The sequence below is a fragment of the Scyliorhinus canicula genome, chromosome 2, assembly GCF_902713615.1.
Source record: "Scyliorhinus canicula chromosome 2, sScyCan1.1, whole genome shotgun sequence".
Taxonomy (NCBI): domain Eukaryota; kingdom Metazoa; phylum Chordata; class Chondrichthyes; order Carcharhiniformes; family Scyliorhinidae; genus Scyliorhinus; species Scyliorhinus canicula.
This window is the reverse complement of record NC_052147.1, coordinates 197,715,122-197,741,973: the sequence shown is the minus strand read 5'-3', so window position 1 is coordinate 197,741,973 and position 26,852 is coordinate 197,715,122. Positions and strand designations below refer to the sequence as shown.

Here is a 26,852-nt window from a genome sequence, read left to right as displayed (position 1 = left end):
TGTGTGGTGCTCACCAGATTGTGTCCCAGAAGCCTGTCCACCGAGGTGAATGTCTCTTGAGGTAATTCTTAGTCTGCAGAAATGACAAAAGTCACTTGTCCTTGCCTTTTTAGTCCTTTTTAAAAAGTACTCAGTGTTTTTCTGCCACTAAATATATCAAGCCACTTTTCGTAAAGCATGTCTTCAGAACAATATATTTACAACAAAAATATCACTACTTAAAAAGTTGAGATCCTGTATTTCAAACATTTTGCAGGTAGGATTATTCTCTAGGATTCCATAAGATATATGGCACAGAAACAGGCCAATTGGTCCAACCAAATGTTACTTGCTAGCCCAAGCCTGGATATTATCCAGGTCTTGCTGCATTTAGACATGGATTGCATCAGTATTTGACGAGTCATGAATGAGGCTGAACATAATGCAAAGTCAGTGTATATTTCCATTTCTGACCTCCTGAAGGAAGGTCATTGCTGAGGCTCGTGGTTTGCTCCACTCAAACCTCCTTCCATCTTTTATCATCCAAATCTATCAGCATAATCCTCAAATCCTTTCTTGTTCATATGTTGGCCGATCTTCCCCTTCAATGCATCCATATTATTCACTTCAACCACTCCCTGTGTCAGGTTCCACATTCTCCCAAATCTTTGAGTTCCTTCTGAATTCCTTGCTGGATTTCTTGGTGACGATCTTATATTGATGGGATCCAGCTATTTCTTTCCCACAAGAGAAAACATAGGCTGGGATTTTCTGACCATTACACTTTTGAGCAGTGAGGCATTCAAATCTCCACTGGATTCTGTGGGACCAGAAGATCCCACCCATTGTCTCCATATCCACTTTATCAAAACATTGCTTTATTTAAAACACCTCTATTAGGTCACCCCTCAGCATCCTATTTTCAAGACAAAAGAGACCCAGCCTCTCAATTCTTTCTCGAAACATATACCCAGAGAAATCTTATTTGCACCCACAACAGTGCCTTGATAAGCTTTTTGTAATATAGCAAACAGAACTGCACACAATACTCCATTCCATTTTTACTTTATAGATATCCTGTTGTATTAATCTCAGAAACCTGTTGACGTATTTTGCTGTTGTGTGACTAATGGAGGACTTTAGAATATTGGCATGAAAAATATTGGGCAATTTAAGGGTTAAAAACCTGGGGTCATAGTGTGTTAGACTGCAGTGATCATGTTTTTAAAATTAATTTTGCTTTGCAGGACCTGGGAGTTTTTAAAAGTCAGAAGGTGAAATTGACCAGAGGAATGTAGTTTTCAGTCTGGGATAATGCACTGTGGTTTGACTGTGAAAAATCCCTGGGGAGTTAATGTGCTTTCAGCCTGGAGAGTTAAGTTGTTTTTTAGCTTGGGGCATTGATGTCATTGCTGGGTGGAGCTAAGGCATGCAGAGCCATTTTGGAAAAGCTTTGGAGGGGAGTTGAAATCTGATCTGTCTGATACTGAGTCCACAATTCTCTCACAGTAGGATAGTTAGAAAAAGAGTAATGATGTTTGATGGAACCATCAATTCACCAGACATGTGCTTTCCGATATGAACAGTGGTTTTAATCTACTTACTACAGAGCCAGCCTGTTACCCGTTGATGAACTCTCGGTGAACTGCAGGCTAACTCTGGACAAGGGTATTTATACAGCAGCACAAGGGGGAGGAGTCGTGGGCGGAGCCAAGGGTGGAGCCCCGTACAAACTCCTGAGCATTCCCAGAGCTACTCCCCCTAGTGGTTGGATAACGCTCCTGCGCTTACAAAGGTACAGTGGGAATTACCAATTTACATTCACCACAATGTTTAAAGCACAGCAGTCTTGTCTGAGGTCAAGGAAGAAGCTGAAATATGCCAGGTAAACCAGCTTTTCTGAAGATATTCAGCCAGAGTATGAAGGGGTTCGAACAGGAGCCAACTCTGTTCTGTAAAGCAAGTATTACTCTGTAGGCCTTGCTGATTTTAAACTGGATTGAGAAATGTATATTGCTTTTCTTGTTGCTTAATGGCGAATTGAGTAGAAGTGTTTATGGGGTAATTATAAGCTGTTCTTTTCAGGTGTGAAGCTAAAGAGTTTCATATAGTATTCCTGGGAATGTTTGATAGGACTGACAGGCAGCAGCTGTAGTTGACCATGTTATGAGTACCCAAAATTTTAAAGATGGCTTGAAGGCCTCACAGACAAAAAGCCCCTCAGCAGCCCCCCTCCCCACACCCGGTCCAGGGGTGACCCCCGACCTGGGACGTTTAAGCCCCCGACCAAGCCCAGCCCCCTGACTGGTTCCCCACTCTCCTCTCCTTCCCCCCCTCCCCCCCCCCCCCCCCCAACCCCCGAGCACTGGGCCAGCAGCTCTAGTGCCCTTGAGCTGCAAGCCAGAAAATGGAAATGGCTACTCACCTCCTCAGTTCCCTATAGCAGCCATTTCGCAGCTTCACATTTTTAAAAAGAAGTACTGAATGACGGCCATGTGATTTCTCACTGGGAAGCCTGTTAATTCCCCGGAGGCCATTACATTCACCTTCAAGCATGCAAATGAGATGGAAATTAATGCAAATGAAGATTAATGATATGCTTGTCATGTTTGATCGTGATCCGGAACTCGCCATTGGGAGCTGGCTGGTTAGATAGTGAACTGATTCACGCCTGGCGTGAATCTTGATTTTGGCCTTTCCCACTATTTAACTGGCGTGCCCAGTTCCGCTCCGGGCACAATGCAGTGGTTAAATCACGCCCTGTGTTTCTCGCTCCACTAATGCTGCCAGATATGCTGAATATTCCCAGCACCTTCTGATTTGATGATTGCTTCCATTCTGACAGCCGAGTAGCTGCTCAAGTGTCAGCATTGGGGGTTGTACCCATTCCCTCTGAGTCAGAGGGGAGAGTGCTCAAACTGAGTCAAGGCTGACATGTTGATACCAAAATGCTGGGAGTGGAGAATGCTAAAGAGGCAGCTAATGACGTCCAAATGAGTTTGTTAAAATATGCAATTATATTTAATCAGGGCATTTGATCACGTCACTGCATTAAAAATATTTATTTATGCACAAGTAAAAATGCCAACACGTAACAATTTCAGCAAACCTTATCTTAGTAAATTGAAATTAAGAACCTTCTTTGTGTATTGCTACAACATTAGGTCCTGTTGCCTACAACATCTGTCTTTACCCTGCACTGCTTATTTTACAAGCCTCACTAAATGGTGAGTGATACATTGCCTTCATCCTTCAGCAGTCATTGCAAACGGAACTCATGCCATTTCTTAATATGTCACTTCACCAGAAATTTTTATCTGGCAGGATAAATAACACTGAAGACCGATTACAATACATTGTAATCCTTAAAATTAAATACGATCGTGTTGTGATTATTTTAGATTTTGGCAGGTTTTTCACTTGCTGTATTAAATTCTTTGCACCCCAAATATTTAATTCCCTTCAGAGTTGAGGTGATTCTAGCACCGGCCACATTCAATTCAATTTTTAAGAATGCCATTTACCATCAAGGTAAATATTGTGGTCAAATTAACCTTTCTAAATAATAAAGTGCTATTCAAAAACGTTATATATTGTTTCTATTTTCTGTAAAGCATACTATGCTTAACCTAAGTTTTTTTTCCTTTTTACTTGGGTATAATTTATCCAAAAGTAGAATTTAAAAAAAATCTCTTCCCTTTCCTTAGCATATTATGTTTATTTTTCTTTCATCTCCTGTGAGGAGGATGGATTTTCAGGCACCTGTCAGAGTTGCTCAATATCCAGTTATTAAGAGTTGCCCAAGGGACTGTGCATTATATCTCTCCGTTGCTGTGGGAAAGTACCTGATCTTTCCCATACAAATGTCTCCAGAAACAACCGCTGACAACAAGAAGTCATTTTGTAAAACTCTTCGGTGAGAGCCCTGTTCCTTCCAATACCTAGTACAGTGTGTTGCTGTCCAATGTACTAGACGACTGCATTACTGTGTCTATCAATGCATTCTTAATCGATTGTTCCCAGTAGGTATAATAAATTATTGTATGTACATTAATAAGCTGAATCTAGGTTTATATTTACAGATGCAGTATAAATTATTATTTTGTAACAAATTATTTCACCATTAAGAGGGAGGGATAGCACATCAAAGTGCTGTCAATGTGTTTATTGTTAAATTATCACAAGGTTTAATTGTCTCCTCTCTGTGGATTTAGGTCATCTGGGGCGAAATTCTCCCATCGGGAGACAAAGGGCGCGATTCTCCCAGAGAGGGAGAAATCGTAAGGCTGCCGTCAAATCCGGGCGGGTTTGACGCCAGCCTCCCCCTCCCCGACCGGGAACCGATTCTGGTCCCCGGTCGGGGCTAGCATGCCGCCGCCGTAAACTCCGGCATCGCGGGCTTAACGAATTTCGTTAAGCCCGCTTGCCAGAGTTTGCGCCGGCTGACGCGTCACATGACGTCAGCCGCGCATGCGCGGATTGGAAGACTCCAACCCGCGCATGCGCGGATGACGTCATCGCGCATTTGCGCGAAACTCGCGCATGCGCGGGCCGGGATGCCCCTCAGCCGCCCCGCGAAGTGATACAGCGGGGCGGCGGAAGGACAAAGAGTGCGCGGGTATCGGACCCGCTGCCCGCGATCGGTGCCCACCGATCGCGGGCCCATGGCACCCTTGGCACGGCCATGGTACTGCCGTGCCAATCGGTGCCATGGTTTTAAAATTGGCACTTTACGGCCGTTTTTACGAACGGCCAGACCAGGTGTGTTTGCCGTTCGTAAAAACAGCCGTAAAGGGCTTGGAATGCGGCCCATCGGCCAGCTGAGAATCGCTGCTGGCTGTAAAAAAACGGCGGCAGCGATTCGTATCGGGAGTCGGGCGTGGGGGGGGGGGGAGAATAGCGGGATGGCGTCAGACTAGCGTGGCCCTAAAATTTTACGAACCCCGCTATTCTCCGCACCGTCGTGAGTGCGGAGAATTGCGCCCTAAGTGCCAACGCCGGAGTGAAAACCGGAGTGTTTCACTCAGGCGTCGGAGGCCGCTCCTCGCCCCCTATTCTCCCACCCCCAGGGGGCTAGGAGTGGCGCCGCGTCAATTACGCGCGTCGGGCTTTGGCGCTGCGTCAAAGAGGCGCTGTGTAAATTATGCGGCTGGCGGCGCGTACATGACGACACCCGTGCATGCGCAGGTTGGCCGGTGCCAACCCGCGCATGCGCGGTTGCCGTCCTCCCCGCGGGCGCCCCGCAAGACATGGAGGATTGATCTTGCGGGGCGGCGGAAGAAAATAGTGCGTCCTTTAGAGATGCTGGCCCACCGATGGGTGGGCACCGATCGCAGGCTAGACCCCTACTGAGCGCCCCCCTGATGCTCGATCCTCCCTCCCCTCCCCACAGGCCGCACACGCAGCATTCGCGCACTGTTCACGCCGGCAGGGACCAGGTGTGGTTGGCGCCAGTGTGAACCCGTCAGATTGGGCAGGCCGCTCGGCCCATCCGGGCTGCAGAATTGCCGCTCGACTGTTAGAAACGGCGAGCGCCAATTCTCCAAGTGGCCTATCGTGAAACGCGGCACGCCGTTTTGGGGGAGGGGGGGTGGGAGAATAGAGGGATATGGACCCCGGAAGTGTAGAAGATTTTAGTTTAGACGGGCAGCATGGTCTGCACAGGCTTGGAGGGCCGAAGGGCCTGTTCCTGTGCTGTACTTTTCTTTGTTCTTTGTTGTTCTTTGGATGAAGGTATGCAGTGGGGCTCCCCAGGGGTTGATACTGGGGCCACTGCTTTTCTTGATCTATATTAATGATCGAGACTTGGGTGCACAGAAGACATTTTCAAAATTGCAGATGACACAAAACATAAAGAAGCACAGTGAATTTTAATGAAGATAGCCATGAATGTCAAGAGGGCATTGTTGATGGAGGAAAACGTGGACACATGGAAGATGAAATTTAACACAGAGAAGTGTGAAGTAATGCATTGGTAATAAGAACAAAGAGAGGCAACGTAAAAGATACAATTCTGAAGTGGGTGCAGCAACAGAAAGACCTGGGGAATCAGCCAAATTGTTGAAGCTGACAGGGTAAGTTTTTAGTAAGAATAATCGTTATTGCGTCTGTTCGGGTACACAGAGGAGAATTCAGAATGTCCAATTCACCTTACAAGCACGTCTTTCGGGACTTGTGGGAGGAAACTGGAGCACCCGGAGGAAATCCACGCAGACATGTTGAGAAAGTGATTAAAAAGGTATACAGGAGCGAGGTATAGAGTACAAAGGTAAGGAGGTTATAATGAATCAAACACTGACTCGGCCTCAACTGGAGTATTGTGTTGAATTTTGGTACCACACTTTAGGAAGCATGAGAAGGCATTAGAGAGAGTTCAGAAAAGATTTACGAGGATGGTTCCATTGATGACGGGCTTCAGTTACGTGGGAAGATCGGAAGAGCTGGGGTTGTCCTTTGTGAATGTTGAGAGGAGGTGTTTAAAATCATAAGTGGTCTGGACAGTGTTGGTAGAGAGAAACTGTTCCCATTTGCTGCACTGTCGAGTACCAGGCAAGACCAATTTAAAGTGATTGGCAAAATGACAACATGAGGGAAAACATTTTTATGCTGTGAGTATTTAGGAGAGTGGTTGAGACAGATTCAATTGTGGCTTTTAAAAGGGTATTTGTTAAGCTCCTGAAGAGAAAACATTTTGTAGGGCTACAGAGAAAGGGCGGCAAAGTGAGACTAGGTGAGTTCTCTGGCAGACAGCCAGAGTGGACATGACAGGCTGAATAAGAACATATGAAGTAGGAGCAGATGATGGCCTAGTTGCCTCTTGAGTCTGTTCCACAATTCAACATAATTATGGTTGGATTACCTCAGCTGTTCCTCATAACCCTTGACTCTCCTATAGTTCATGAATTTGTCCACCGTGCATTGAATATATTAAATGACGGCCTCCACAGGTCTCTGGAAATGAATTCCAAGGATCCACAATCCTCTGAGAGAAGAACTTCTTCCTCATCTGCTCTTCAATGGTCATTCCTTATTTTGAAACTAAGCACCAGGAAAGGAAACATCCTCTCAACATCTATCCTGTCAAAACCTCCTCAGGATATTATGCTTTAAGCCTCATTCCAATGAGTATAGCCCAACCTGTTCAACCTTTCCTCATGAGATATCAACTTCATCAAATAAATTGATCCAATAAAACTTCTATGACCTGTCTCAAATGCAAATTTGTTCCTCCTTAAATAAAGAGACCAAATAGTTGGAGAGTTGCAGCATGACATCCCGACTTTTATACTCCATTCACTTTGCAATAAAGGCCAACGTGTGATTCGCCTCCCTAATTACTTCTATACCATGTTACAGAAAAGGGAGAGAGGAAAACTGAACTGCTTTATTTTTCACACCTTCTGTCGTCCATAAGCCAGTGGTGTTTTAATTTTTGAAATAGAATGTGGGGTGTTTGCCAAACCCTCTGTTTCTGATGCCAATTTTAAAGTAACTTGCATCAGACACTCTTTAGGGTTAAATCAGAAGTATTGGGTGAGAGTTTGCATACTCCCCACAGATGCTTTGCAGTGGTGGAGGTGGCCCATCATTGTGTGGCAGCGGGATCTTCCAGACTCACCCCTGTCAACAGTTTCCCGTTGTTTGTGCCCTCCAGCACTGGGGAATGCATGGCAGGGTGTCACCATCGGTGGGGTGGGGGGGGGGGGGGTGGAGGGCGGGGGCTGGGGTGTGGGGGTGGTGATGGGGGCACCCATAAGCCCGGTGTTACTCTGCACAACCACGGGCTACGATGGGTGTTCAGCTGGGTGCACAGCAAGATGGCTGCCGTGCAGGCCATGGCAATGGTGGTCCGTGTCTTTACGCTCCGGTCCGGGTGGGGGGGGGGTGGTCACCCCAACCCCACAGCCCATCCCCTAGTAGTTCCCCCCCCCCCTCTCGTCACCCCCCTTGGGCCTGGCAGAAGAGCCCCCCCACTCAGCGGCCCACCCCCCAACCCGTCCAGCTGCAGGGCTGGCAGCCTACTGCATGTCCTACCTCCTCTCTCTCCCTCATCGGTTATGGAGCCTGTTTCCCAATTTTTAAAACCACAAGTGAAACTCGCCCTAGGTAATTCTCCCTGGCGGAGGCAGAGCATTGCAGAGGCCCCGGAGAATGCTGGGTCAGAATACTGCGTCAGGCCTGCTAATAATATGCGAATGGCATTTACCGTACGTGAGGAATAGAATGGATTGACGCCGCTGCCGAAGCACCAGAGGATGGCATTCTGCTGTCCGCCCGGTGCCCACCACAATTTTAGCTTCACAACCGATTCTTTGCCCTATCGTCTTTCCTGATTCCGCTGTCGGCCGGCGCAGAATCCCGCCCTTAGATTCTGAAATAGAGAATCCCGCCCCATGTTCCCCTGCTGGAGCTGAATTGCACCTGATTTGTACTCCCAGCTCAGGAAGTGATTCCCAATCCTTAGCCATGCGTTGGATCTCCTTGTCAGTGCTGGCCTGTTGAGAGAGGTGGCTGCCAAGCTATGGGATGTGTTTGACAAATTCCAGAGTCTCCCCTCCAACATACATGGGATGTGTAATGTTTGACTGACCAGCTGTGGGTTAATATGAGTTTTGTTTTGGCAACATTCAAGAACTGGCTGAGTTTCTTGCTCACAGAGCTGAAGAGAGTGGCTTGTAAATTTGGTGCAGAATAGACAATGACACTGCAGTCATCCTCAAACTGTTGACCATGTATGTTTATGGTGGTCAGTTTAGATTTGGCACAGAGGGCAATGAGTTCAAAGAGTTTTCCATCTAGGCAGTATTTAATACTCAAACCAGAGGCAGTTTATCTTGGAGGTGAATAACCACTGTCAGATAGATTGTAAATAGTATGGGGCTATCACACAGCTTTGCTTGACTCAAGACAGTTGCTGTCATATCATCATAAAACAATGCAGGATTGTAATGAAGGTTCTCACAATTCTAAATCTTTGGAGCAGAATCCAGAGAGCCTCACAATTTACTATGTCAAATGCTTTGGTCATGTTGATAAAAGCAGTGAATTCCTGATGTCGTTCTTGACATTTTTCTTAGATTTATCTGACAACAAAGACCATGGGCAGGATTCTCCGCTTGCCGACGCCGAAATCTCAAAACGCGATTGGACGGAGAATATCTACCGATGCCAGTATCAGGGTAGGCACCGGTATGACGCCAAATCGGGATGCTCCAGCTCACCGAAAATGACATAAATGCATCGCTCGCCGCGCGGGGTGAAAGTCTAGAAGGCAAATCATTAAAAAAATTTTTTTTTTATTTTTTTTATTTTCGCGAACGCAGTCCCCCACTACCACAAATTTTGTAGTTGAGTATCCCGCATTTTGGGACATCGCAGGCGTCAGCACACCCGAAGTGCAATGGGCTAGCCTCGTCCTGGGCGAACCACCATCTTGATCATGGTTTCACCCCTGCCAGGTAAGTATTAGAAGGCAAATCATTAATGGGCCTGACCCCTATTCTCCGGGTCCCTCAGAGATTCACCGTCTTCGATAAGGCCGAGTTCTCGACAGCGTCGTTCACTTGCGGTTTTAAAAATTGTGAGCTTGGCATCCTGGCTGCTGAGCGAGAGAGAGGAGGTAAGAAATGGCATGGACTGACTGCGGGCTGACAGCCTGGAGACCGGCCGTGCAGGGCCCGGCGGAGGGTAGGGGGAAGGGGGAGGGGTCTGGGCCAAGCAGCTGGGATGCCCTCCCTATGGGCGGTGCCTTACTGACCCCCATTACGGTGGCCATCTTGCTATGCACCCACTGACTACCCACCCCGGCCCCTGGCTCTACACAGTGATACCGACCGTATAGGTGTGCCCACCTCCGTACCCCATCCCTGCCACAACGTGCCCCCCCCCCCCCCCCACCGGCCCCAAACACCCCTTCCACCTGGCAGCCACCCACTGGGGGACCACCCAGGGCCACAACCAAGGCAATCCTCAGTGAGGGCCATGCCAGCCAACAGCACCCCTGGCAACAGGGGGTGGCACCACGACCGGGGTCACTGATCGGGCCGGATACCGAAGGGGCAATGGTGCGGGGGTGGGAGAGGGCCATGCATGGGTGGAGCCCGCAGTGCCACCATGTAACCCATGGAACCTGGTTGGACATGGGAGTATACGTCATGCTAACATTTTGGCCTTCCACCCCCTGCAGACAATGGCATTTGGACATCAACCTGCAATGCTGCCTGCTGTGGTGATGGCTGCAGCCCTGTGGCCGCGTGAATGGGGGCCGCTGAGAGAGGAGGGGGGAGCTGCAACAGCAGAGCGGGCAGCAGAGGGACAGCTTGCAGCCGCACCGCCTGGAGGGCTGGCCGCAACAGGCCAAGGAGGAGGAGGAGGTGCCAAGGAAGTGCCACATGAGACCTTGCATGTACCAGTGCCGCCTGTCATTCGAGGACCTGCCGGACTGGGCATGCCGTCGGAGACTGCGGATGAGCAGAGAGACAGTGTGACACATTTGCCACATGTTGGCACACCTGGCACTGCAAAGGTATGGGGGAGGCCACCAGCTCCCGGTGACCGTCAAGGTGATGGTTGCCCTGAACTTCTATGCCACGGGGTCCTTCCAGTCGCCGAGTGGAGACGTGTTTGGGATCTCACAGACCTCAGTGCACAGGCCCATCCGCGCCATCACGGAGGCCCTATATGCCCAGGTGCCTCAATACATCCAGTTCCATGTGGACCAAGACCACAAGTATTCCCGAGCAGCGTTCGCTGCCATCGCCGGGATGCCCCGGGTCCAGGGGGCAATAGACAGGATGCATGTCACCCTACGGGCACTGGCGTATAACAGGCCGCTGTACACAAACTGAAAGGGGTACCACTCGAAGAACATCCATCTGATCTGTGACTGTCAGCTGCGTATCGTGCACCTCTGCGCCTGATACCCGGGCAGTGTGCATGACACCTTCATCCTAGCACACTCGGTGATACCTGTGCTTTGACAAAGGGTCATCTGGACTCGAAGCGTTAGCTCTTTTCTCTCCCTACAGATGCTGCCAGACCTGACCACCCCCTCCCCGCCCTCCAACCCCCCCCCCCCCCCCCCCCCCCCCACCACCACCACCACCCCGGTTGCGGTCGTGGCTGATGATACCTATCCAGAGGCCACAGACCAACGCCCCCTCGCCAAACACGATTTCGGCACGGGGTTGCGGAGAATCCAGCCCAGTGTTTCTGAGAGGAATTCCTCAGCCACAGAAGAACGTGTGTCAGGATTTTCACAGCTATGGACAGAGGGAAATACCTTAATAATTTCTACAGCATGATTTATTTCCCTTCTTGAAGATAATTACAATTGTCGCATTCCTGAAGTCAGGCAAGGTTGGGGGGTTTGGGGAGTCTTGTTGTGAGCAAGAGCCCAGCAGCTTTGAAGATCTGAGCTGGAATACCATGATGGCCGCCAGATTTTCATTCTTGTTGATTGCTTGTTGCAGCTTTCCTATTGATGGCGGTTCAACGATGGATTCTGCAACAGAGAACTGAAGGATTCACCTGGAAGGCATCAGCTGCCTCTGTAGATTCATGGTTGAGGATTTTAAAAAAAAAGTTCCTTTCAATGTTAACGATGGCATTGTCATCTTTAAGAAGAGAAAGAACATCCTGTGAGTGAAGAGGATTTTACTCATTTGATCTAGGTCTATCAATGGCCCTGGTGGAATCAAAAAAGTTTTGCATGTCATGATGGTTTGTATATATTGGATCTCATGGGCTTTCTCTTCTCACCACATGACCTTTACTTTCTGATTTATCTTTCTGCATCAAACTTGAGCTGTTGGAATGCTGCCTTCTTGACTTGCGACCTTGGGTTTTTCTGGCAGACAATGAAGGCTACTTGTATTTGTCTTGGTGATGACAATGCTCACACTCAATGGCCTGGTCACAGGAGTCTAGTATAGCTGACTTTATTTGATTCCACTGTTCCGGAATTCAGTTAGCTATGTGAAAATTTACCACATTGTTTGTGAACTGCACTTGGAGTTGCTCTCCTTGGTTGGCCTGTGTTAGGGCTGTCATAATATACACACAGGTATATGATGGTGCACAGACAGGCAGTGATTGACACACAGGCAGACCAATGAACACACAGAACACAGCAGCCAATCACCAAACAGGACATGACCACTATAAAGCCAGAGGGCACTAGTTTTCCCGCTCTCTTGGGATGCAGCCTCTGAGACAGTCAGAGCCCATGAGCCACAACTAGAACATACACCATGTGGTAGTAAGATAGTCTGGTCAGGTTAGCCTCAGGTCTCCAGTCAACTCAGCATAGTGTCAACCCACAGTTAAAGTATGTATAATAGTTAAGAGTTCAATAAAATCAAATTGCATTTCTTCAAGTGTTGGAAGCCTGTCTCTCTCACTGCTGCAGTAAACGCAGTCCTCGCAGACCCAGCATACCCAACACATCATGGTACCAGTGAGTCATGCTCGAGTTTGATGGACCTACCTTGAGATAGTCTGCCATTGACCAGCGATCAGCCATCCGGTAACATGGACAGCGTCCACCCTCCACCGCTGCTCCGCATCGCCGGCAACCTCGGTGCAAACGGGAAGATTTTCAAGCAGAAGTTTCAGCTCTATCTCGAAGCCACCGACCTCGAAGCCGCATCGGATGCCAGGAAGATCGCTCTCTTCCTCTCTACAGCCGGGGACCACACCATCCACATTTTTAACTCCCTCACCTTTGCTGAAGGCGAGGACAAGACAAAGTTTAAAACAGTCCTGCTGAAGTTCGACAGCCACTGTGACATCGAAGTCAACGAGAGCTTTGAACGCTATGTGTTCCAGCAGAGGCTTCAGGATAAGGATGAACGTTTTCAGTCCTTCTTAACCCATCTCCGTATCCTCGCGCAGTCCTGCAACTACGGCTCCACTTCCGACTCCATGATCCGGGATCAGATCGTTTTCGGGGTCCACTCCGATCCCCTTCGCCAGCATCTCCTTAAAGTTAAGCAGCTCACCCTCACCATTGCCATCAAAACCTGTGTCCTCCACGAGCACGCTAACAACCGGTAGTCCCGGTACTCCCATATCAAGGTGGCAGAGACGACGCGGCAAGGCCCCTATGATGCGGAGCAGGTGCAGGCCGTAAAACAGCTCCAGGGTCTGAGTCTGGATGAGGGCGGCCATTTCGCGCGCTTTTCCCGGGCTCCTGCGCATGCGCACCATGACCAAGGAGACGGAAAGGCCGATGACTAAACTGCGCAGGTGCGCACATCGTTCAACCGCACCGCGCATGCGCGGTGGCGCATGGAGCGTCCTGACGTCGGCGCCATGACGTGCAACAACTGTGGCTCAGCCCATTTAAAGCGGCAATGTCCCGCGAAATCTCGACGCTGTCTCCATTGTGGCAAGCTTGGCCACTACGCAGCCCTGTGCAGATCTGCTCAACTGCCCAACACACAGTGATCCCAGCCACAGTGCAGGAACGTCCGGTCAGTACAGCAACCCGTTGCAAACTCCGACTCCGACATGGTTCCAGATCCCGACACCGAGGGCCTCACATCCCCATTCCGTGTGGGCATCATCACCAAGCACACAATGCTTTCAGCCAAGAAGGTGAAACAACTCCCTGTGATGAGCATTGATCCGGACGATGAGTGGTGTGCCACCCTTACGGTCAACAAGGCTCGCATACGCTTCAGGCTGGACACCGGCGCTTCAGCGAACCTCATTTCAAAGTCTGACCTTGACACCATCCGCGTCAAGCCAAGCATTCTTCCACCGGCCTGCCAGCTACTCGACTTGCTGCCAGTGGCTCATGCCAGCTTGCGGTATCCCATCGTTCTTCAAAAGCAACGCTGCGTTTTGAAATTGTAGGAACCAACAGAGCTTCCCTGCTCGGTGCTCAGGCCTGCAAAATCTTGAATCTTGTGCAGCGGGTTCACACCATGTCGTCCGCGGAGACAACGGCCTCGCCAGATGTCAACTTCCAAACCCAATTAGATGACACCATACCACAATACCACAGTGCCTTCGAGGGTATGGGCACACTCCCCTACCGATACAAGATACTACTGAAGCCGAATGCCACACCTGTGGTTCATGCACCATGCCGGGTGCCGGCACCCCTTAAGGACCGCCTCAAGCAGCAGTTGCAAGACCTCCAGAGCCAGGGCGTCATTTCTAAGGTCATGGAACCCACGGACTGGGTTAGCTCCATGGTTTGCGTCAAAAAAAACGTCAGGGGAACTTCGCATTTGTATCGACCCCAAAGATTTGAACCGTAACATCATGAGGGACCACTACCCTATACCTAAACGAGAAGAGCTCACCAGTGAAATGGCTCACGCCAAGTTTTTCACGAAGCTGGATGCTGCCAAGGGGTTTTGGCAAATACAGCTGGACGCGTCCAGTCGGAAGCTCTGCACATTCAACACCCCGTTCGGCCGCTACTGTTACAACCGAATGCCCTTTGGCATCATCTCCGCCTCGGAGATGTTCCACCGAATAATGGAGCAAATGATGGAGGGTATCGAGGGGGTGCGAGTGTACGTCGATAATATCATTATCTGGTCCACAACTCCTCAGGAACACATCAATCACCTCAAGCGAGTGTTCCAGAGGATCCACGAGCATGGCCTCCGGCTCAACAGAGCCAAATGCTCATTCGGTCAAGCAGAAATAAAGTTCCTTGGCGACCACATTTCGCAGTTCGGTGTGCAGCCAGATGCAGACAAGGTGTCGGCGATCAACGCCATGAAGACCCCGGAGGACAAGAAGGCGGTCCTCCGCTTCCTAGGGATGGTCAACTTCCTTGGGATGTTTATCCCCAACCTTGAATCACACACCACAGCTCTCCGCAATCTCGTTAAAAAAACGACGGACGACTTCCGGTTGCGGTGATGCGGAGCTAAGCCTCACGTTCGGTAGCTCCTGCTATTTTCAGTCTTTTGGGCTCTTTTAAGGGCCAGCAGCGGTACTGGTTGGACTTTTCCCCGTGTGGGAACACTTCCTCTAAGATTCTCCGCTGGTGGATGGCCTGGACCAGGAGCGGAGCGGTCAAAAAATCGGCTTTGGAGCAGAGAAAGGTGCGAGGCAGGAAAGGCAAGATGGCGGCAGGCAGGGAATCAGCAGCTTGGCAGCGGTGGCTGCGGGAGCTGAAGGCAGAGATCCTGGAACCACTTAAGGCTTCCCTGGACAAGCTCATGGTGACCAAAACAGCTCAGGGTGCGGAGATCCGAGAGCTTTGGCAAAAGGCCTCGGAGAGCGAGGACGAACTCCTGGGCCTGGCAGTGAAGGTGGAGTCGCACGAGGCGCTCCACAAGAAGTGGTCAGCGAGGATGGAGGAGATGGAGAACCGCGCCCGTCGGAAGAACCTGCGGATTCTAGGCCTCCCAGAGGGGCTGGAATGTTCGGATTTGGGGGCCTATGTGACTATGATGCTGAACTCGCTAATGGGCGTGGGGTCGTTCCAGGGACCATTGGAGCTGGAGGGTGCCCATCGGGTGCTGCTGAGGAAACCCAAGCCAAACGAGCCGCCTCAGGCGGTGCTGGTCCGTTTTCACCGCTTCGTCGACCATGAGTGTGTGCTGAGATGGGCGAAGAAGGAGAGGAGTAGTAAGTGGGAGAATGCGGAGGTCAGGATCTACCAGGACTGGAGTGCGGAGGTGGCAAAGAGAAGGGCTGGTTTTAATCGGATGAAGGCAGTGCTCCACAAGAAGGGGGTCAGGTTTGGCCTGTTGCAGCCGGCACGCCTCTGGGTCACTTATAAAGACCGCCAACTCTACTTTGACTCTCCGGAGGAGGCCTGTGCTTTCGTCCAGGCAGAGAAGCTGGACTTGAACTGAGGACTGGGGGCTGGGGAATGGTGTACACAGCCCAGAGGCTTTGTTCTCCTTGGTATCCTTTCGCTTTTATCGGTTCTATTTGATGATGTCTTTTTGCTGTTCTGCTTTTTTGCTTTTTTGGGATTGTTATCTGTTTACTTGGGCATTTTGTCGCGTCTGTTTTTTTTTCCACTGGTTGAGAGTTTGGGAGTGGTTCGCGTTCCTGATGGGTCATGTGCCCGTTTTTTCCTGCGTGTTGGGTCGGGGGGTGGGGCTCGGGATGGACGCGGGCTTCTCTCCCATGCTGGAGGAGCAGTGGGCGGGGCCGGCACTGGGGTGGGGGAGGGGGGGGGGCGCGGTGGTTGTATTGCACTGGGGAGGGTCATTGGGGTGGCGGGAGCAGCCGGGGTCAGCAGGAGTCGGCTGACTTACGGAAGTACAATGGAAGGGGTTACGCAGCTAGGGGGGCCCCTAGCTTGGGGGGGGGGGGGGGTACTGGGTTTCTGCTGGAATGGCCGGGAAGGAGCTGGAGCATGTAGAGGGGGTCAGGATGGGGGTCTGTCGCCGTGGGGAACGGGCTCAGCGGGGGGCGCGGGCACGAGGCGGACTGAGGAAGGGTAATGGCTAGTCGACGGGGGAGGGGGGCAGATAGCCCCCTGATCCGGCTGATAACCTGGAATGTGAGGGGACTGAATGGGCCGGTTAAATGGGCCTGAGTGTTTGCGCACCTGAAGGGGCTGAAAGCGGATGTGGCCATGCTTCAGGAGACACACCTGAAGGTGGCGGATCAGGTTAGATTGAGGAAGGGGTGGGTGGGCCAAGTGTTTCATTCGGGGCTGGATGCAAAAAATCGGGGGGTGGCGATCCTGGTGGGGAAGAGGGTGTCGTTTGAGGCGTCGAATGTGGTGGCAGACAGTGGAGGGAAGTATGTGATGGTAAGCGGCAAGCTGCAAGGGTAGCGGGTGGTGCTGGTGAACGTATACGCCCTGAACTGGGACGATGCGGGTTTCATGCGGCGCATGTTGGGCCGGATTCCAGATTTGGAGGTGGGGGGGCCTGATACTGGGGGGGGGGGGATTTCAACACGGTGCTGGATCCGCCACTGGATCGATCTAGATCCAGGACAGGTAGGAGGCCAGCGGCGGCTAAGGTGTTGAGGGGGTTTATGGGCCAGATGGGAGGGGTGGATCCGTGGAGGTTTGCGAGGCCGAGGGCCAGGGAATTTTCATACTTCTCCCATGTGCATAAGGCCTATTCCCGGATTGATTTTTTCATTATGAGTAGGGCGCTGACTACGAGGGTGGAGGATGCTGAGTATTCGGTGATAGCCATTTCTGACCATGCCCCGCAGGGGGAGGATCTCGAGCTGGGGGAGGAGAGAGACCAGCGCCCGCTTTGGCGCTTGAGGTGGGGCTGCTGGCGGACGAGGTGGTGGGCGGGCAGGTTCGAGGATGTATCGAGAGGTACCTGGAGGCCAATGACAATGGGGAGGTCCGAGTGGGGACGGTCTGGGAGACACTGAAGGCGGTGGTTAGGAGGGAGTTGATCTCCATTTGGGCCCACAGGGAGAGGAGAGAGCAGAGAGAGAGGGAGAGACTGATGGAGGAGATGGTGAGGGTGGACAGGAGATACGTGGAGGCTCCGGAGGAGGGATTGCTGAGGGAGCGGCGTAGTCTCCAGGCCGAGTTCGACTTGCTGACCACCAGAAAGGCGGAAGCTCAGTGGAGGAAGGCACAGGAAGCGGTGTATGAATATGGGGAGAAGGCGAGCAGGATGCTGGCGCACCAGCTCCGTAAGCGTGATGCGGCCAGGGAGATAAGGATAGGGGAGGAAATGTGGTGCGCAGGGGGGTAGACATTAATGGGGTCTTCAGGGACTTTTAACAGGAACTGAATCGGTCCGAACCCCCAGCGGAGGAGGGGGGGATGGGGCGCTTTTTGGACTGGCTGAGATACCCGAGGGTGGAGGAGGGACAGGTGGAGGGACTGGGGCCGTCAGTTGAGTTGGAGGAGCTGGTCAAAGGGATAGGGAGCATGCAGTCGGGGAAGGCGCCGGGGCCGGATGGATTCCCGGTCGAATTCTATAAGATGTATGCAGACCTGTTGGGCCCCCTGTTGGTTAGGACCTTCAACAAGGCAAGGGAAGGGGGCGCTCTGCCTCTGACGATGTCTCGGGTGCTGATTTCCTTGATCCTTAAGTAGGACAAGGATCCCCTGCAGTGTGGGTCATACAGGCCGATCTCACTCTTAAATGTAGACGCCAAGCTGTTGGCGAAGATTTTAGCCACGAGGATAGAGGACTGTGTGCCGCAGGTTATCCACGAGGATCAAATGGGGTTCATGAAGGGGAGGCAGCTGAACACTAATGAATGTTATAATTGAATGTTATAATGATGCCGGCGGTAGAAGGGGAGGCGGAGATAGTGGTGGCGTTGGATGCGGAGAAGGCCTTTGATAAGGTTGAGTGGGGGTACTTGTGGGAGGTGCTGGAAAGGTTGGGGTTTGGGGAGGGGTTTGTCAGGTGGGTGAGGCTGTTATACGAGGCCCCGATGGCGAGCGTGGCCACGGATTGGAGGAGGTCGGAGTATTTTCAGTTATACCGAGGGACGAGGCAGGGGTGTCCCTTGTCCCCCCTGCTTTTTGCGCTGGCAATTGAACCCCTGGCCATGGCGCTGAGGGAGTCGAGGAACTGGAGGGGGCTGGTGCGGGGTGGGGAGGAGCACCGAGTGTCGCTCTATGCAGATGACTTATTGTTGTATGTGGCGGACCCGGTGGGGGGAATGCCAGAGGTGATAAGGATTCTCCGGGAATTTGGGGATTTCTCGGGGTACAAGCTCAACTTGGGGAAGAGCGAGCTGTTCGTTGTACACCCGGGGGACCAGGAGGGGGAGGGGGATTGGTAGACTCCCACTAAAAAGGGCGGAGAGGAGCTTCAGGTACTTGGGGGTTCAGGTGGCCAGGGGCTGGGGGGCCTTGCATAAGCTTAACCTCACAAGGCTGGTGGAGCAAATGGAGGAGTTTAAGAGGTGGGACATGTTGCCGCTGTCTCTGGCGGGTCGGGTGCAATCAGTCAAGATGACGGTGCTCCCGAGATTTCTGTTCCTGTTCCAGTGCCTCCCCATCCTTATCCCAAAGGCCTTTTTCAGGCGGGTTAATAGGAGTATTACGGGGTTTGTGTGGGGGCATGGGACCCCGAGGGTGAGAGGGGTGTTCTTGGAGCGGGGCTGGGATAGGGGGGGGACTGGCGCTGCCCAACCTCTGTGGGTATTATTGGGCTGCCAACGCAGCGATGGTGCGTAAGTGGGTAATTGACGGGGAAGGGGCAGCATGGAAGAGGATGGAGATGGCGTCCTATGTGGGCACGAGCCTGGAGGCGCTGCTAACGGCACCGCTGCCGCTCCCTCCAACGAGGTATACCACGAGCCCGGTGGTGGCGGCAACCCTCAAAATCTGGGGGCAATGTAGACGGCACAGGGGGGAGGTGGGGGCCTCGATGGGGTCCCCGATACGGGGGAACCACCAGTTTGACCCGGGGAGAATTGATGGCGGGTTCCTGAGTTGGCACAGGGCAGGTGTTAGGAGGTTGAGGGACCTGTTTGTAGATGGGAAGTTTGCGAGCCTGGGTGAGCTGGAAGGGAAGTTCGGGCTCCCCCCGGGGAACACCTTTCGGTACATTGAGGTAAGGGCGTTTGTCAGGCGGTAGGTGGCGGAGTTCCCTCTGTTGCCGCCACGTGGGGTCCAGGACAGGGTGCTCTCGGGGGTGTGGGTTGGAGAGGGGAGGATCTCGGCAATGTACCAAGTAATGCAGGAGGAGGACGAGGCCTCGGTGGAGGAGCTGAAGGGTAAATGGGAGGAGGGGCTAGGTGAGGAGATTGAGGAGGGGACATGGGTGGACGCCCTAGGAAGGGTGAACTCCTCCTCTTCTTGTGCGAGGCTTAGCCTCATACAGTTTAAGGTGCTGTATAGGGCTCACATGACCGGGACAAGGATGAGCCGGTTCTTTGGGAGCGAGGAGAGGTGTATTAGGTGCTCAGGGAGCCCAGCAAACCATGCCCATATGTTCTGGGCATGCCCAGTGCTGGGGGAATTTTGGAAGGGGTTAGCAAGGATGGTGTCGAGGGTGGTAGGATCCAGGGTCAATCCAGGCTGGGGACTCGCAATATTTGGGGTTGCAGAGGAGCCGGGAGTGCAGGAGGCGAGAGAGGCCGGCACTCTGGCCTTTGCATCCCTAGTAGCCCGGCGGAGGATTCTTCTTCAGTGGAAGGATGCGAGGCCCCCAAGCGTGGAGGCCTGGATCAATGATATGGCGGGGTTTATTAAATTGGAGAGGGTGAAATTTGCCCTGAGGGGATCAGGGGTTCTTCAGGAGGTGGCAACCATTCCTAGATTTCCTGGCAGAATGGTAGAAAAAGGCCAGCAGCAGCAGCAACCCGGGGGGTGCTTTATTGATATTTTGTGAAAATTTTAATAAAAATTATTTTAAAAAAATCAAAAACGACGGACCTCCAGTGGCTCCCCGCTCATGAGCGAGAGTGGCGTGAGCTCAGGGCGAAACTCACCAAGTCCCCGGTACTGGCGTTTTATCAACCCCGCCAAGGAGACGAAGATCTCCACCGACGCGAGCCAGGCTGGCATTGGGACAGTACAACTCCAGCGGGACGAATCCTCCTCCTGGGCCCCAGTCGCATATGCATCCAGAGCCATGACACCTACTGAGCCACGATATGCTCAGATTGAAAAAGAATGCCTGGGCCTCCTCACAGGGATTGACAAATTCCATGACTTCACCTGAGCGTCTATCTGACAGATAAAGTCCGACTGCTCACACAGCTTGGTGATGGATCTAGAGAGTGCGTCGGCCACAATGAGCTCTTTGCCTGGGGTGTAGACCAGGTCAAAATCGTAGCGGCGGAGTTTGAGGAGGATCTGATGCAGCCGTGGCGTCATGGACTCCCCAAATTCATGGTCGAGAAGGACCACAGGCCATTGGTTCACATCATCCAAAAAGACCTCAATGACATGACGCCACGGCTGCATCAGATCCTCCTCAAACTCCGCCGCTACGATTTTGACCTGGTCTACACCCCAGGCAAAGAGCTCATTGTGGCCGACGCACTCTCTAGATCCATCACCAAGCTGTGTGAGCAGTCGGACTTTATCTGTCAGATAGACGCTCAGGTGAAGTTTTCTGCATCCAACTTTCCGGCCACTGATGAAAGGGTCGTGCAAATTCAGCAGGGGTCAGCTAGGGATCCTTTACTCCAGCGGGTCATGCGACATCTCACGGATGGTTGGCAAATGGGGCAGTGCCCACAGTTATATAGTGTAAAGGACGATCTAGAGGTAGTGGACGGCATACTAATGAAGCTGGACGTGATAGTAATCCCACAGAGCATGCGAGAGCTGGTCCTCGGCCAAATCCACGAGGGTCACCTGGGGGTCGAAAAGTGTCGCCGTTAAGCCCGAGAGGCAGTATATTGGCCAGGCATCAGTCAGGATATCGCCAACACGGTCCTCAATTGCCCAACGTGTCAAAGGTTCCAGCCCGCTCAGCCTAAAGAGACTCTACAGCCGCATAAAATGGTGACCTCCCATGGTCCAAAGTTGGTATTGACCTCTTTCATGCAATGGGCCGAGACTATGTCCTCCTCATGGACTACTTTTCTAAATACTCCGAGGTGGTCAGACTGACTGACCTCACATCAGCAACAGTCATCAAGGCATGCAAAGAGACCTTCGCCATCATGGCATTCCACTTACGGTCATGACTGATAATAGTCCTTGCTTCTTCAGCCAGGAGTGGACGGATTTTGCCCGGCAGTACAATTTTACGCACGTCACTTCAAGCCCCCACTACCCCCAGTCGAATGGGAAGGCTGAGAAGGGGGTCCACATTGTTAAAAGACTGTTGTGTAAAGCTGTTGATTCGGGTTCAGACTTTAACCTGACGCTGTTAGCCTACAGGGCGACTCCTTTGTCCTCTGGCCTGTCCCCAGCACAGCTGCTAATGAACCGCACACTACGGACGACGGTGCCGGCTATCCACATCCCGGACCTTGACAATTTTCCGGTCCTGCCAAGGATGCAACAGTCTCAGGCCCAATGCAAGTCAGCGTATGATGCCCACGGCACAGATCTCCCTGCTCTGGTCCCTGCTGACCGAGTTTGTGTTCAGCTGCCTGACGGTGGCTGGTCCGCCACAGCTGTGCTGGCTAAGCAAGCGGCCCCGAGATCGTTCCTCGTTCGCATGCATGATGGCTCCTTTCTTCGGCGTAATAGGCGGGCACTGCGGCTACCTCCACGCTCGCCACCTCAACGTGATGTCCTGCCTCACATGCTGGTTCCTCAGGACGCGCCCTTCCACGAGGCCACCGATCTGCCAGTTCTTTTACCGGCCTCTACATTGGAGGCAGTTCCGCCCGTTCTAGTGCAGGCGGCCCCTGACCCACCCTTGAGGCGGTCAACCAGAATTCGTCGCCCGCCGCAGAGACTGAATTTATAGACTGAATGTTGCTTTACCTTGTGATCCGTTTACACATCTGTACATATTGTTTCTTCCTAATTTGTTATCTGCACCAGACACCTTCACATGTAAATACATTAACATACTTTGTATATAGTCAGACTCCTACACACACACACTCACTATTTATTGACCGACACACATTTTTGTTTAAGTAAAAAAAAAGGGGGGGAGATGTCATAATATACACAAAGATATATGATGGTGCACAGACAGGCAGTGGTTAACACATAGGCAGACCAATGAACACACAGAACACAGCAGCCAATCACCAAAAGGACACGACCACTATAAAGCCAGAGGGCGTTTCCCGCTCTCTTGGGATCCAGCCTCTGAGACAGTCAGAGCCCGTGAGCCACAACTAGAACATACACCATGTGGTAGTAAGATAGTCTGGTCAGGTTAGCCTCAGGTCTCCAGTCAAGTCAGCAAAGTATGTATAATAGTTAAGAGTTCAATAAAATCAAGTTGGAAGCCTGTCTCGCTCACTGCTATGGTAAACGCAGTCCTTGCAGCCCCAGCTTACCCAACACATCAAGGGCTGAGGCCTTAAAATGTCTTGGTGCTAGGTGGATGTTCATCACGGCAAGTCTGACTTCTGTCCAGAAGGCAGTAGTCCCCTGCATGGATCGAATGACACAGGCATCACTTAGATCTTTGATTTGACATAATCCCGGAGAATCATAGAATTTACAGCGCAGAAGGAGGCCACCCTGCCCACCAAGTCTGCACTAGCCTCTGGAAAGAGCACCCTACCCGAACCTACATCTCCAACCTATCCCGATAATCCAGTAACCCCATCCAACCTTTTTGGATACTAAGGGCAATTTATCATGGCCAATTCACTAACCCGTGCATCTTTGGACTGTGGGAGGAAACCGGAGCACCCGAAGGAAACCCACACAGACACAGGGAGAACATGCAGACTCCGCACAGACAGTGACTAAAGCCAGGAATCGAACCTGGGACCCTGGAGCTGTGAAGCAACTGTGCTAATCACTGTGCTACCGTGCTGCCGGAGGTGACAATGGAGGATCTAGGATGCTTCCATGTGGTTTCGTATTTCCTTCTGTTGGAAGAAGGTGTTCATTATAATGAGGCCTTGCTGGGCACGCATTAACAGCAGGAGGACATCATTTGCATTGGCGTTTCCCAGGCCATTGTCCTAAACTTCAGACACTGGAGTCACGGCCAACCCTGGCATTAAAGACCTCAGACCGATGATCTTTCTTTCTTTTGGATGGCAATGGCGAATTCATCAACATCAGAATCGAATGTTTCCTTAAAATTTAATAATAATAATCACTTATTGTCACAAGTCGACTTCAATGAAATTACTCTGAAAAGCCCCTAGTCGCTACATTCCGGCGCCTGTTTGGGGAGGCTGGAACCAGAATTGAACCCGCGCTGCTGGCATTGTTCTGCATTGCAAGCCAGCTATTTAGCCCACTGTGCTAAACCAGCCCCTAACATTTCATCAGAATTAAGGCTCTAAGCATAAACGCTAATTATAGTGACATATAGTGACTCATAATGGCTAACCTGTAGGTGAAATGGGAGTCAGGGGAGTTCTGGGGAATTCTGTCAGTGCATCCAAGATCCTATTCTGATGGCAAACCAACTCCATCAGTATGAGGATCACTGTCAGCCTTTCTTTTGCAGTCAAAGGTGTATCCTCTGATTGTTTCTTCATCTGCCCCTCCTCAGGAAGCAGCTCTGACTGAGGGCCAATTTATTGTTAATTTGGAATTTTGATATTTAATATGAGATGAATACAGTTCTTCTTTCTTTACAGACGCCCTAGACATTCTCCATGAGCATTCTAACATTCCAAGTCACAAAATGCTTCCTTTGACCATGAAGATGGAGATCCTGCAGGACAGGAGAAAATAGGACAGCCTCTTGTTAGGGCACACTTTCTCGTCCCTTCTCTATTTGGGGTGAGCCGAGGATATCTGGAAGAGGACTGCTTGGTCACAGATACTGCTGCCCAAAGACAGCTCTGTCCTGAAGCAGGTATCCAATGACCTTCATGTCTCTATTGCCTGTGTACAGATTCTTAACCAGGGATCCCTATGTTCACAACCCTACCCCTGTTGCTAATTCTCCATTCCACAGTGCTTGGTAAATGGACCCTGGTAGAAGCCTACATGTGATTTTGTTTAATGTGGCAACCTGTCATTGCCCACATAATCTTGACAGGTTGGTGGTTATTTTTCAGTGACGTATCGAACCAGGTGATTGAGACTACTTTGCCGCTGCAGACGTCCTCCTTCTGTACAGCCTCCCAGAAGCAGTTTCCTTTTGCCAATTCTGCTATTGAAAACCTCTTGGATTGTGCTTTATCTGGCACCCCACCTCCACCTTGCTACCATGGAGGACCCTACTGGAAGCAAGGAGCTCCCAATAGCATTCCACAACATATTATCGGAGTGCACAAGCTTCTCCAACATGCCAAGATGGCTACACAAGGAGAAGGGGGAGTTTGTTTGATAACACATCTGTAAAGCACTTTGGGACTCATTACTATGTTAAAGGTACTTTAGAAATGTTGTTAAGTCTTTGCGAATGCCAGTAAAGGGCCTGTTTGAGATTCACTTTTCAAAATGTGTTTGTAATAGACAATAACGTACACAGTGCATGGTGCAGTCAATATTCTAAGGCACTTGTTAGCCAAACTAGCAATTCTTAAAATGGTACCTCTTACATTGTTTTAGTTATTTTATTGTGATGCTGGGAGGAGCAGGGAAATCTTCATAGCTTCACATTACATTCACAACTTACTGAAGGTCATGTCTCATGCCTTCCAGATTGTCCAAAGCTCCTGTCCTCTCTTCTGGACTCTCCAGAGGACTCCAAATGGTGTCTGAACTGGCTGGATCTTAACGCCTCTTTGTGAGCTGGCTCCTGCACCTTGCCCATAATAAATAAAATAGGCTGATGTACTGAGTGTGCATGGACCTCCTGCCTCTAGTTATGTGTAGCACTGGGATCGTGCTCCAATTCAACCATGAACCAATTTCCAGGCCAAGGTTCATAATCATTACAACAGTGTTTAAAACAAAGTACAACTTTCTAGTTTCTGAAGTGGGCAGTTGAGATCTTCATTTATTGGCAGCAAAGTTTTGGATATATAGAAAGCAAATTGGAGAAATATTTTTAAATCCTTCATTCGTTGTCACTACAATTGAACATGTCTTTGCATTGGTTGGAAAAGGAACATAAATGTTCACGTGATTATCACAGGGTGGACAATATTCTCTGATTTGAACATGCGTTTTGAAAGTGAACGGAACTGTGAAAGAAATGGGCTTTGACTTACTGAAGGGGTGAGTTTCAGCTCCGATCTCTCCCTGTCTCCTTGTTCAAAGAATTCACTAGTAACCAGTTCTGCAACCTGCAAGAGGATTAGAGGTTTCAGTGAGGGGAGAATCTGTTCTGTGAATGTTTTCTCATCAGCTTTCATCATTACTTTTGATTCTCCATTGTTAGATGCTGCAGTTCTCTTTTGTCAACGTCTTAGCTAATCACTATGAATGAACAGCACTCTGAACAGATGTAATATTGCATTTAGAGTCAAATGGCATTCGTTAAAATGTATGGAAGCATATTGATAGCTCTGAAAATTGAACCACGAGAGAGGAATTTCTACCTTAACATGGTAGAATGCAAAGCTTTTCTCTCTTCGTTATAAAAGAACCAAAAATTTGGCTTCCCACACTGAACTGCAAAAGTTCTCCTCCATCGCACAACCAGCCAGCTGGTTCAGGAAATGTAAATATTTCTGATGACAAAATTGAAGTTTGAATTCTCTGCATGAAGAGAAAAGTCTCAGTGGACAGTAAGTTGCTATTGAGCAGAGGGGCAGGTAGTGGAGATGGGGAAATGGATAGCATAAAAGAAAATAATTTGTTCGGAAATTACAAAATGGAGCAAGGCCCAAACAGTCCATGTTGGTATTTATCCCAATAGCATTTGAATGCAGCTTATGGTTAATTTGTAAGTTGTTATACTTAAAGGTTTATCCTAGTAACTAGGCTGCTGAAATTATATTTTCTCAAAACATCAGGGTCATAAGATCATAAGAAATAGGAACAGGGAGTAGGCCATTTGGCCCCTCAGGCATGCTTCACCATTCAATAAGATTACCGTAACCTTAACTCCACTTCCCGTCTGCCTCCCCATAACCCTTGATTCCATTGTCAATAAAAAATCTATCAAACTCAGCCTTGAATATGTTCAATGACCCAACCTTCACTGTTTTCTGGTTCTCCACTAAAGTCTAGCATAGCTGCCCTTTGAAATGGCTGAGCAAGCTACTCAGTTGAATCAAACCATTACAAAGTTTACAAAAAGGAATGAAATTAGACAGGACCACCCAGCATCGATATAGACACAGGAAACAACACTAAACCCATGTTGTTCCTGCAAAGTTCTCTTTACTAATGCCTGGGAGCTAAAAGTGGGAGTGCTGTCCTACCAACTAGCCAAGCAACAACTGTGATGCTGGGGACCTCAGGAAGAGGCCGAGATGGATCATAT

At 50.5% G+C, this 26,852-nt stretch overlaps 1 protein-coding gene and 1 non-coding gene across 5 annotated transcripts in view; both read right to left on the bottom strand.

The window, feature by feature from the left end:
- The window catches only part of LOC119961865 (dual 3',5'-cyclic-AMP and -GMP phosphodiesterase 11A-like), a 536,876-nt gene that overhangs the window by 69,659 nt on the left and 440,365 nt on the right, over positions 1-26,852 (bottom strand). For all 4 annotated transcript variants that reach the window (XM_038789314.1, XM_038789315.1, XM_038789316.1 and 1 more), the window contains one exon: positions 25,633-25,707. In XM_038789314.1, coding sequence (XP_038645242.1) covers positions 25,633-25,707 — 75 coding nt within the window. The remainder of the gene's footprint in view (positions 1-25,632; positions 25,708-26,852) is intronic.
- On the bottom strand, positions 9,286-9,445 carry LOC119962527. Its single transcript, XR_005459902.1, has one exon. It is a non-coding gene; the product is annotated as a U1 spliceosomal RNA (small nuclear RNA).